The sequence below is a fragment of the Diospyros lotus genome, chromosome 1 (genome assembly GCF_014633365.1).
Source record: "Diospyros lotus cultivar Yz01 chromosome 1, ASM1463336v1, whole genome shotgun sequence".
NCBI classification, from domain to species: domain Eukaryota; kingdom Viridiplantae; phylum Streptophyta; class Magnoliopsida; order Ericales; family Ebenaceae; genus Diospyros; species Diospyros lotus.
The window spans coordinates 19,100,290-19,113,668 of NC_068338.1; the positions used below are offsets into that span (position 1 = coordinate 19,100,290).

At 34.1% G+C, this 13,379-nt stretch overlaps 1 protein-coding gene across 1 annotated transcript; it reads right to left on the reverse strand.

Moving 5' to 3' along the window:
• Positions 1 to 2,154: 2,154 nt before the first annotated feature.
• On the reverse strand, positions 2,155 to 10,803 carry LOC127787884 (L-ascorbate oxidase). The gene is made up of 5 exons (XM_052315953.1): positions 10,330 to 10,803; positions 9,972 to 10,064; positions 8,909 to 9,136; positions 7,474 to 7,668; positions 2,155 to 3,320 (listed from the first exon to the last, which is right to left on the reverse strand). The coding sequence occupies exons 1-5, from the start codon at positions 10,651 to 10,653 to the stop codon at positions 2,355 to 2,357; spliced, it is 1,806 nt and encodes a 601-aa protein (XP_052171913.1). The 5' UTR covers positions 10,654 to 10,803; the 3' UTR covers positions 2,155 to 2,354.
• Positions 10,804 to 13,379: the final 2,576 nt, after the last annotated feature.

The window sequence follows — 13,379 nt, forward strand, 5'->3', positions numbered from 1 at the left end:
TCTCTGCTGCAGTGAAGCAAGGCGAGGAAAGGCGGCCATGGCAGAAAGGCAACGGAGGCAAGGCGAGGCGAGGTGGCGGCCATGGCAGAGGAGATGCACCAGAGCAGGGGGGAATCCATGGGAGAGGGAGGGAGAAAGCAAGCGTGGGGGCAAAATCAACTTTTTGCCCCCCTTCAGTAAAGCCGTCGATAAGCCTGTCGGGCTTTCTAACATTTTCCTAGTAAATGTAGGCTACATTAAGTCGAATCACGTGTAAATCACACCAAAAATCACTAAATTTTAGTGTATTTTTCATTTTGGTCACTAAATTTTAATTTTTTCCGATGTGATCACAAAAGTTTAAAAAGTTTTGCAATGTGGTCACATGTAAGATTTTTCAGCTACTCTATAGCCAGAGTGGGTGATGTGGCGCTGATATGGCAAATAATAAAAATATTGTCTAATAATATTTTAATATAATATTATTATATATTGATACGTGACATATTCTAATTGGTTGTCATTGCACAATAATTTTTATTATTTGCTACATTAGCCGAAAAATCTTATATTTGACCACATTGTAAAATTTTTTAAATTTCTGTAATCATATTGCAAAGAATTAAAGTTTAGTGACTAAAATGAAAAACACACCAAAATTTAGTAATTTTTGGTGTGATTTACCCGTCGAATCACTCTAAAGTCTTTATCTCTTTTGCATATTTTAATTCCTATCTTTTTGTCTTTAATTCATTGTGTTCCTGTTTTTCTTTAAAATCTTTTCAAACTTTTGAAAGTTATTAAACAACCAATTCAACTCTTCATTTGAGTGTGTAGTGCCATTATATTACACAAACCTAATAGAGAAGTCATAGACTTCAAAAAGTCAAATATCTATAAATCTCATGTTGTTTGTGGTTGATCTTTTATTGCTATTTTGAGAATTTTAAGATTCAACATATATAAGATATTAAAAATCTATTAAAAATTTGAACTCTTAAAAAATGTTTAAAATTTGGAAAACCTAATTCAACCTGCTTTTTGGGTTATTTTCTAGGCAACAACAGATAGTAATAATTGTATTACCATAACTACAATCATATATAGAGATTAGAGACTTGAATAAGTGATATAGAGAGGAGAAAATTTCGCTGATATCCTTCAAGTTTAGGATAATTACAATAAGTATCTTTGAGATTTAAAAAAAAATACGAGTATCTATGAGATTTAATATTATATTGCAATTTTTGCCTATACTTACTTAACCCTCATTAAACATTAAAAAATAATCAAAATACCTATATATATTTAAAGACTTTTTTCTCATTTTTATTTTTATTTTTCTCTCTTCTCGATTTTCTCATTTTTTTTCTTTTTTCTCTTGGTTGACAATGACGATAGTGGCAATGATGATAGCGATGGCAGTAGCAAAAATGAGAAAGATTCCTCTCCCTTTCTCTAAGGCTTCGACTATGTTAAAACCTTTTTTTTCTTTTTTTGCTTTTTTATTTTTTTTTCTCTTCCCAAATTTCTTATTTCTTTATCTTTTTCTCTTAGTTGACAATAATGATGACGGCAATGGTGACAACCACTGTGGCAACGACGATGATAAACATTTCTTACCCTTTTTTTCAAGCTTCAATCATGTTAACAATTTTTTTCAAATTTAAGGTTTGGACAATGAAACAGTGGCAATAGTTCTATAAAGACAACGACAGTAAACTTTTTTATTTCTTTCTTTCTTTTTTGCGATGAATTTAAGTTCATCGTCATTTCAAATTTGGTTGATTGTTCCAAATCTAGAATGATCTGAATGGTGGGATAATATGATGGTTTGATGATGATAGTTTTACAGAGATAGTGAAGACATAAATATCTCTCTGCAATGAATTTGTGTTCATTGTGGATAAATCAAAGTGAGTTGAGTTTATTTGCGATGAACACATATCTAGTTTAGGTTTTTCATCATCATCGTATGTCTTTTTCTCTTTATTGCGCTAAACCTAGTTATCAGGATTCATTTGTGATAAACCCAGATATGGCCTACATGCATAATTTCTTTCTTTTGAATGGCTTCTATTAATTGTTAGTTCTTCGTTAATTTTTAATTTTTTAAATCAAAAGAGTGAGGAGTTTGAAAGAGAAAGAGATGAAAGATAAAATGGTCATCTAGTATTTTGTTTAACAACAAGAGTGATTATTGATGTTTCTTAAAAGTTAGAGGTTTTTTTGCAATTTCACCAAATTATAATTTACTCTACAAGGAACCCTTGTATTTTTGAGTTTTTTTTTGTTCTTACAATAATTAATAACTATTAAATGCAAAATAATAAGAAAAATAAATTAAGGCATGAAGAGGCGCCTCAATTCTTCTATCAATCACGATTGTTATCATTATCCATAAGCATCTTGCCTGTCAATCCACATCCAAGACCCTGCTTCGGAATCTTACCCAGGCGCCGCACGCCTTCTGCAAACACCACACCCATGCCCATATGCAGATGGGGCTCTATGTGGCAATGGAACGCCCAGACCCCTGGATTATCTGCCACGAACCTTAGCGCCGTCCACCCGTAAGGGAACACCACCACCGTGTTCTTCAATGGCGGATTCTTCAAGTTGAAACCCTTCTCATCCTCCTCTCTGAACTTCCCCTCCCCATAACCCAAAACCCAGAAATAATGGCCGTGCAAGTGCCAGGGGTGGAGCTCGCTGGTGTTCGCCGCCAACGCGTTGGCGTTCTGGAGGATCACGTCCACTGTGCTGTTGGATCTCAGCGTGTAAACTCCGTTTCCGTAACTCGAGTTCTGGTTCTTGGCCGGCATCGTGATGTCGTACTCGCTGGGGAAATTCTCCGGCGGAGCTCTCTTTTCGAAGGCCTTGGTGAGGCGGTATCTGATCGAACCCAAGTAGGGAGTTTCCGGCAAGAGCAGGGAGACATTGTTGAGAGCCCATCGGATGTAGCCGTTGATGTAATTTTGGGTGTTGAGCAGCAGAATTCTGCGGTGGGAGGTTGCGGGAGGCGAGGGCGAGCCGGCAAGGGCTTGAACCTTGTTGGAGAAGAGCTTGCTGTGGGTGTGGTTGTTCCAGAGGGGAGGAACAGGTGGCGGTAGTGGCGGAAGATTGGATATGGAAGTTGTGGCGTAATGCAATATGGTTAGGGCCGGTGGCGTCTTTGGCAGCCTCCCCCTTACTCCGATTGAAACCCAGTAGTTGGTTGAAGGGTCCTGATCGGTGGTGAAGAGCACCGAGTAGCTCTCGCCGGAATAAATGTCCATGTCATCCGTCGTGAATGGCTGCACATAGTTGCCATCGGCTTCCACCACCGTCATCTTGTGGCCCTGCATTTGTTGGAACATATGCGTAAACAATTAATGAAGTGTCAGCCCTTTGGGTAAGGTTCGAGGTTTTGAACCCAAACCCAAAAGAATTAGAAAAAATATATAAATCAATTTAAATAACTTACTTTTGGGTTGATTATGAAATTTATCTAAACTCTTAAAACTCATAAAATTCTTCATCTGACTACTTAGCTTTTTACATATTATTCTTTTGAATAACAATGTTTACTATTTCGAAATGGTACGTTTAAGATAGCGTTTGTTAAAACAAATAAGATAAATTTGTATTAAGATGAAGTTGAAATATTTTTAGATTAAGATATAGAATTATTAAAATAAAATTAAGAAGTATTTCAAAATTCTTATTAATTTTTTTTAAAATATACTAAGTGACACATCTTTTATTTTATTTTTTATCTATAAAGATCAAGATAAATTTATTGGAGAGAGATAAATTTATTTGAAAAATTTCAAATAAAAAATTACATGACTTCTTTTTTAAGGGTCGCTAAATAAATTTAACAAATACATTAAAAATATTTTTGTCTAAAATATTTTTTATATCCCACTTTTTTCGATCTATATATTGGTTAACAAATACTATCTAAATAAAACAACATGTCTAATTCGATTTTGCATTTATTATAACAATAATTAGGGGTGTGCAATCGGTTATAACCGAACCGAACCGAACTATATGTAATAACCGAACAGAACCGACCGAGCCACCCCAACTAACCGAACAAACCGAAACCGAACAAAGCGAAGCCTAAACCATACTAACTGAATCGAACAGAAAATGAACCGTAAATGAACTGGAACACAAAACTAACCAACAGACTACCTTGCTGTTATCGCCGGCCACATAGTCGGCCGGTGATTCCGATGATAAGAATCGATCATCAGATTCCCCCAACCACGATGACCCACATACCCAAAAATTAAAAGCATCTAATAGTTAGATTTTAGTAGATATAAGTTTCAAACTTTCAATGTAAAAGAGAAGTTATACCCAAAAAACTTACCTAAAAACTATTGGCGTCATCTTCGTCTCTGGCCATCGGCAGTAGCTCGCATCGGCATCATCTTCGCCATCGGCGACGACGAGGGATGATGGAGGGAGAGAAAAGAGAAGAAGAGATGAGGCGACCTGATCTACCACTACAAGAAAATCATAATTTAGTGACGGGATTTGTGACGGGGGCCCACCCGTCACTAATTTGTGACGGGTTTAGTGACGAAAATCCGTCACAAAAAATATGGCACAAAATTTAGTAACGGGACTGTAATGCCCGTCACTGATCAGTGACGGGACTGGCACGCCCGTCACTAACTACAAGAAAATTTAAATTTAATGACAAATTTTGTGACGGGAACATACCCGTCACAAATTGGTGACGAATTTAGTGACAGACCCCGTCACTAAAAAATTTAAGATTATTTTTATATAAAATTTAAGATTTAGTGACGGGGTTGTAAGCCCCTGTCACTAAATTCGCTGTTTAGTGACGGGGTTGTCAACCCCCGTCACAGATTTAGTGACGGGACTGACAACCCCGTCACAAATTTAGTGACGGGGGCTGACATCCCTATCACTAAACTCGCTGTTTAGTGACGTACTATCAGCCCCGTCACAAATTTAGTGACGGGGGCTGACAGCCCCGTCACTAAACTCGCTATTTAGTGACGGGGATGTCAGCCCTTGTCATAGATTTAGTGACGGGCTGTCAGTCCCATCACTAAACAACAACTTTAAAATCTTGCCCTCCCTCTCTTTTCCCCGCGTTGTTTTCTTCTTCCCCAATTTTCTCTGTAATTTCTCTCTTCTCCCTCTGCGATTTCTCTCTTCTCCCACATCTCCCTCCGCACTATTTTCTTCTCCCCCATCTCTCTTCGTGCTCTTTTCTTCATCAGCTGCTGCCTCTCGCTGGTGTAGCCTCTGTGCCATTACTATCTTTTTTCAATCTTTTGGTGATAATTTAATTTAATGTTAGTTTTATTATTTAGTTAATAGATATTTTATGTTAGTTTAATTTTAATTATTCTGTATTGTTAGTTTAGTCTAGTTTAATTGTTTAAAGTTAGTTATTTTTTGTTAGTTTAATTTTAGTTATTTTGTGTTGTTAGTTTTGTTTAGTTTAATTGTTTAAAGTTTGTTATTTTGTAGTAGTTTAATTTTAGTAATTTTGTGTAGTTTAGTTTAATTGTTTATATTATTTGTTACATTTAGAAATTAAAATGTAAAATTTATTGATTGTTATTTAGTAGCTATAGTGTAAATGTATCTTATTTTGTTATGTAATTATATTAATAAATATTATTTTTTTATTTAAGACAGTAAAATTTTTCAATTTTTAATTTTTAATATTTTCTTTTTAATGTAAATTTTTAATTATTTCTATAATTAATTTTAAATTTTTATTTATTATATATATAATTTAAATTTTTAAAAAGGTTTCTTGATATTTATTAATTTTTTTGATTTAAAAATTATTTTTTATTTTTTTAATTTTTTAAAAAGATTTGTGACTGGGAATTCCCGTCATAGATTAGTGACGGGTTGCAAAGCTGTCACAGATCTGTGACAGCTCTGCAACACCCCGTCACAAATCTGTGACGGCTCTGCAATCCCATCACAGATTAGTGACGGGGTGTTGCAGAGCCGTCACAGATCTGTGACGGCTCTGCAACCCCGTCACAGATTAGTGACGGGGTGTTGCAGAGCCGTCACAGATTTGTGACGGCTCTGCAACCCCGTCACAGATCTGTGACGGGATTCAAAAATCCGTCACTAAAATTTAGTGACGCCCACTTTAGTGACGGATTCCTTACCCGTCACTAAACCCGTCACTAAAAAATTTAGTGACGGAATTTCCAGTTTTAGTGACGGATTTTTCCGTCACTAAAACTGATTTTTCTTATAGTGTACGAAGCCTCGAAGAGCCTTCGTCTTTGCCATCGGCGACAGTGTGGGATGGTGGAAGAAGAGAGAATTGACGAAGAGATGACCATGAGGCAGTATTGCCGCGCGACTAGATCTGAGATCTATGAAGAGATGAGATGAAGTAGTGCTGCGGCCGGCCAGATCTCAAAGAGAAGAGAGATGAAATGGCGAGAGAGAGATAGAATCTTAGAGAGATAATGACGAAGAGAAGAGAAAACAGTAACAAACATGGGGTGTCGCGCCCACGTGAAGGATAAAGGGTCGGTTCAGTTCGGCAGGGGAAGGGTGTCGTGCCCACATGAGGGAGGGGGGCAGTTCGGTTCGACAAAGAGAGGGGTTACTGCTACTTGGTTTGGTTTGGTTCGGTTTTTCGGTTATTTTTACTAAAATAATCGAACCGAACCGAATAACCGATTTTTAAGGATAAAAATAACCGAACCGAACAATTACTTTTGAAAAACCGATCCGAACCGACCAAATTTGTTGGTTCGGTTCGGTTTAACGAACTTTTGCTCACCCCTAACAATAATCATAATTATTAAAATTAACACACAAAAACATTTTAAGCATTTTATGCCATCAACATCAAACAGTCAATTTATACCACAAAGTAGACCAAATATCATTGTTCCATTTTAGATTGTATGGGAACATAAATGAAAAATAGATACAATACAAAATGAAAATGAAAAAATGTCATTTATTAAAAAAAAAAAGAAACGAATATGTAGGGAAAGACGTAAATAAAAAAATATGACAGTCTTTTTGTAAATATAATTTTAATATATAAAATTATAAAAAAAATTCAATTAAAAAATAAGCATAAATTTCATAGTGTATTCATATAAATTTTGAAAATAATTTTTTTAAAAAATTAAAAAAATTGAGTTAAAGACAGAATTTTTTTTTATCTCTATTTGTGGAAAAAAATGTTTTTCTTGATTGTTTTTGATGTTTTTTTAATATTACAAAAAAGTCACAAATTTTTTTTAAAATTACAAAAATAACCCATAAACTTTTTTTAATATTTCAAAAATACTTAAACGGCGTCTCCGAAAAGTTTCAATGCATCATACATTCTATTCATTTCAACTTTATTCCTTTAGCACTTAACTTTCATGGAGTATTGGTGTCTACCATTCGTTTAAAGAAGTTATAACATATCAGAGAGAGAGAGAGAGAGAGAGAGAGAGAGGTGTTTGGTTATACCCCAATTGCCAAGTTGAGCGATGCGAGAGCGGTAACGCTGGACACCCTGAGCCGATAGGTTTTGTTTGGGAGCACGCGTAAGATATAGGGTGCGCACTGTTCCCTCCCTGTAAACTTGCACTGAGCCGCCGACGAATTGCTAAACTTGGCCGCCAGAGAACAATTATACTGCCCTCTTCCGTTTATCAACAAAGCCTGAAACAAACCAAGACAGCGACTTTAGACTAAATTAAAAGAAGAAGATACATTTCCAAAATTGGAAATTGGCCGATGGCACAAGAAAACAAACAACCTCGTACACACATAATTATATATATATATATGTCCCATTATAAGACTAAGTCATTGCTTGAGGGGACGTTATTATCTGTATCTGTCGTTTTAGTACAAACATAATGTGCCTTATAATATTATTATTATTAATGAGAGATTTACGGAAATAGCTTGAATATAAAAAGTTAAACATTTTCCTATTTAATTATTCATAACTAATTAAATACGTAGGGCCAGCCTTAAGAGGGTAAGCAACCAAGGCACTCGTCTAGGGCCCCCCAACCTAGGGGTGGTCCTAGGTCTAAATAGTTTGGACTCATCTCATATCTAACTAATTTTAAGTGAGAAAGTTTAAAATAATAAAAAGAAAATAGATGGTTTTTACAAGAAAAGAAGTTGCAATTAATTAGTAGAATGAATTTGATGTAATAAGGTAAGCCAATTATATACATATATAATATTATATAATAAATAAAAAAACAATTAAGAAAGTCCTTATATAAAAATTTAAAGGTCTCAGTCATATATATATATATATAATATGCTCATATTTTAAGAAGTTCATATAAAATTTCGTTTAGGACTCTTAAAATCTTAAGACCGACCCTATAAATATGTTTACATATGCGATGATGATTTGGTGCATGTGTAGCTTTTTGTAAGAGATACTAAATTATGAGATCAAACGAGTAAATATGTATAATAATAATAATAATATAATCATGAGTTTTAATTTTTTAAATAATAATATTTAATTATTTAATTTAATTAAATAATTTCACGTGACAACTTAAATGTAATGACATGGGTTCACCCCAATACTAAATCACGAAATCAAATGAGTAGACGTGTATAAATTAAGGAACGTTCCGACCACAACACTAATTATTGTCCTTAGGGTAATAATTAAGAAGCATTAATTAGGTATAGATTATCTTTAGATAGTTTGTATTTTTGTCAGATCTTAAAGCACGACGAGTGGCATTCACCCAACCATGCCGCACTTTCCACGGTGCCATTTTTAACACGATTGATTTGGCCTTTCAATTAGCTTTAGGTTGACGTCTGTCTGTCCTTATTATATAGATAATCTCTCTAAATTACAATAAATATATATGGGAATATATAATTAATTTTGAAATGAAGAGATGTATGTACGTACCTGAGGCTCACCAACCCAGCGGAATGGGTTGGAGGAGAGGCCGACCTGTTGCTCGTGTGGGGTTTGGTGCCACCAATCACTGAGCAACAGATTAAACTCGCCGTCGTAGTGGAACGGCTCCTTCTCCTCCTCCTCCTCCTCCTCCTCCTCCGTCTCCACTATTAGCGATCCGTACAACCCTCCTGATCTCTGCATCCCGTAGTGTCCATGATACATGTACGTTCCCGCCTGCACCCAATCAAACCCCAGCACCACCTCTTCACCTTAATTACCATTCTTAACCTTAACTCATTCTTACTATAATAATATATATATATATATATGAGTCATTAGCATAATAGATATAGCTTTTTCTATAAGCCATCTATAGCTGCATAGCTAAAAGTCTAAAAACCCAACTCACTTGGTGAGAGAAACTACTTTAACTTTCTCCAACTAGTTAATTTGGCTTAAGCTATCCAAATGCGAAACGCCATAGGCTTGAAGCCAAAAGTTGATAACTTTTAGGTGAAAATAAGAGCGGTTATACTTTACTCAACCCCATAAATCAATCAAGGTGTTTATCGATGTTAAAAAGATCAAAATACTCTTGTTTCAATTAAAAAAATTTCATTGTCTTACTTGCTACCCTCTCCTCTCTCCATGACCGTCGATGCATCCATCGATTGTTGCTACCTTCGCCTTGTCGGCATCGTCTCGCTGTCTCTTCGACTGTTGCTAAGGTGATGCAAAGTCGGTCGACGAGTCGATGGCAACGAGGTGACGACGACGAGACGGTAAGGCAAAGGCAACGACAATCGGTTATTGCATCGATAACCATGGAGAGAGGAGAGAGTAGTGGGCAAGGCAGTGGCAATTTTGAAAATTTGCAATTGGGACGACGACATTTTAGTCTTTTTGACACTCTTCGATAAATCTCTCGGTAGCTCTGTCGAGCAAAGTAGATTAATTTGTGAAAACAAAAGCTAAAATGGGTAGCAAATAGCAAGAGTTGACAGATTGGTTTTGTTCACGAAGAGTTTCACTGATTTTTAGGTAAAGAAAAAGAAATGGGTGATTTTACCTTATCAGCGTTGAACCTGTAGACGAAGCTTTCTCCTGGATTAATGGCACATTGTGAGATGGATGCAGTTCCATCAGCCCATGGCGTTCCCAACTGATGATGATGATGATGCGTATATATATATAATCCCAACAAGAAGAAGAATTAATTAAGAAGAAGATGACGAGGATGATGATGATACATGTATATAGCGAGAGTGACAGAGAGAATTGACGAACCTGATGATGATGATGATGCGTATATATATAATCCCAACAACAAGAAGAATTAAGAAGAAGATGAAGATGATGATGCATATACATGTATATGTATATATAGCAAGAGTGAGAGAGAGAAAGAGAGAGAAATATTGACGAACCTGTCTGATTCCATGCCAGTGAATGACCACGCCTTCAGTGTCAAGCTTGTTGGTAACTTCAACACTGACGGTGTCTCCGGCGCGGACACGGATGGTCGGCCCAGGAAACCGGCCATTGATTCCGATGACCAAGCCGTCCACGCAATCCGGAGACCAGTACATGTACTCCACTTGGAACTTGAAATGCCTGGTCCTCGAGCCCAACGAATGTGACCCAACCGAACCAGCTGACGATATAATTACACTCCACCATAGCACAACACCAAGAACTAGAACCCTCCAACATCCACCATACCCCATCTTCTGCAACAAGGTCATGATCATCAGCTATGGCGGAGCCGAATGGGTCGACGTCTCTAAGCTCCAGCTGTTCATTCTTTTATACGCAGAAGGCGTATTCTCTGTTGCCTTTGGCGAGTGGACTAGTGTCTTCACTTGATGGATGGCATCGTTTGTCGAAGGTGACTTGGAGATGACAAAAAAGCTTCACTCATACACAAGTTAAAGTGATCATCATTCCACAGTGATAATTGCCTTAATAGATACGCAGCCTCTCCAACAATTAAAATGTGACATTTGATTTATCAAATCTAAAATACAAAGATTTAATATTTTAATTATTAAAAATTATTATTTAAATTTTTATTGTGATTGAGAATAAACAGAATCGTTATTTATACTACTTAGAAGGTCATGTCATTAAAAAAAACATCACATTAACGAGATACATTAGAGTAGGAATATTATTATATAAATATAATAATTAACCTCTCAATAATTAAAAAATTCAATATTTTTAGTCCCTAATATAAAAAAAGACTCAATTTGGTGAAAAAAATAACGAAATTTCATAAAAAGACTTAAAAATAATAAAAAGACCTAAATATTTCATAAAAAGGACATAAAAATTTCAAAACCATGGGCACTTTGTAACTTATTCCTTCTAGATCTTTTAGACTAACTTCTAACCTTATTAACATTTTTAGGTCTTTTTTATGAAATTTTTAGGTTTTTTTTATGAAATTTAAGTCTTTTTTTTTTTTAACTTTTTTAGATATTTATATGAATTTTTTCAGTTTTTAATGAAATTTAAGTCTTTTTTGAATATTTTTATGTATTTTTTATGAACGTTTAGGTCTTTTTTCTTAAATTTAAGTATTTTTTTATTATTTTATATCTTTTAAAATATTTTTAGGTCTTTTAATGAGATTTTTGAGCCTTTTATGAAATTTAGGTTTTTTTAATTAAATTTCATTTTTTTAATATTAAAAATTAAATATTAATTTTTTAATTATTAAAAAACTAAATGTCATATTTATGTATTAAGTCTAATATGACGTGTTTCGTTAACGTGATATTTACTGATAAAAATGAATACGTTCATGCATACGTTAATGTTTCATCATAATAAAAATTTAAAATAATAATTTTTAATAATTAAAATATTAAATTTTAATATTTTATACATAAAAAATTAAACGTCATATTTTTTAGTCATTCAGATAACGCCATTTGTATTAAGGCCTGATAATTTTACAAGGGATAGTATATTACGGTAACGAGACACGTTATTCTAACGTATAAAATTGATTTAGGTTGGAATATCACTTCCATTGTATTGGGGCACTTGGAAAGGCAATTTGATGGATTATTCTACAGCTACGCGGATTGCCCATTATGCAAAGTGCATATATGACGTTGAGTGCGGCCCCTGTCCTAAGAATATTGGCCACCTTTGAGCTTCTCAGACAATTCTCAATTACAACTCTTAATTTTTTTTGAGTATAAGTCAAAACGATCGGATACACAATATACTAATATTGATTTAGTGGGTTACAATTTCAATTCTCGTCCTACGCAAGGATCAAAGGCTCAATCTGTGATTTATCTCTCCTAACATAATCGAAAATACGAACACTAAGAGCTATCTGTGATTTATCTCTCCTAACATAATCGAAAATACGAACACTAAGAGCTAGACGATTATCTCAATTATAACTCTTAATTAATTATCATTCAATATATCATTTTCTCATTATTATCATTATTATTATTATTATTATTATAAGTTTCAATCTCAACTCTTGAATGATTAATATGATCACAAAAAAAGATAATTAATTAGAGATTTAATTAAATTTAAAATAGTGTTTGAATATTTTTTAAATCAATATATAAAATGATCAAAATAAAAATAAAAAATATTTTAAAATTTTTATTAAATTGTTTATTAATATTCTTAAAATATATTAAGGGACATATAATTCATTTTTTTTTATATATAAGGTTCAAAATATGAAGTCATGTGACTTATTTTTTAAAGATTGTTAAATAAATTTAATAAATACGATAAAAAGTATTTTTATTTAGAATATTTTTTATATATTATTTTTTTAACTTATATTTTAATTAATAAATACTACTAAAGTAATGATTATTAAATTACTCTTAACCAGGAAGGAAAGTGGAGCAGGTACGTGGGGCCAAGAGAATTTTCAAGAAAAAAAATCTATTGAAGTGGGGAGATCACTTTACCAGGCTTAGAAATTAATTTTATATATATATTATTTAAGTAAATAAATATTTTAAAAAAAAATTTAAATTTATAATCTTTTATATTTAACATAAAACTAATTATATCACTGGGCACAAACTTATTTTTATACCAAATTTATTTAAAAATTAAATTTTAATTATCTAACTCAAACGTACAGAATACACCTAACGCGTATAATTTGAAAATTTGCGATGTGGACCACTGAGGGGGTGGGGGGCCTATGCAATAAAGAAATGTTGCAGGAGAGGGGGAGCCACCACTACCAGCCTTTGCCCTGTCTATGTCGTGCTTTTCCTACTTGTTCCCTCCCATCAATGCCACTGCTTTTGTAACTTGCATTTGTTCACGCGTTATGCGTACGGCATATGGAAGGAGGGGAGGAAGGAGGGGACTCTTTGTCTTTATATTTAGAATATGTTAGCGTATTTGGCTTGTTGGGTACAAGTGAGCATACATTGACCATCTTTGACTCCTCCAAGTAATATTGCATAAT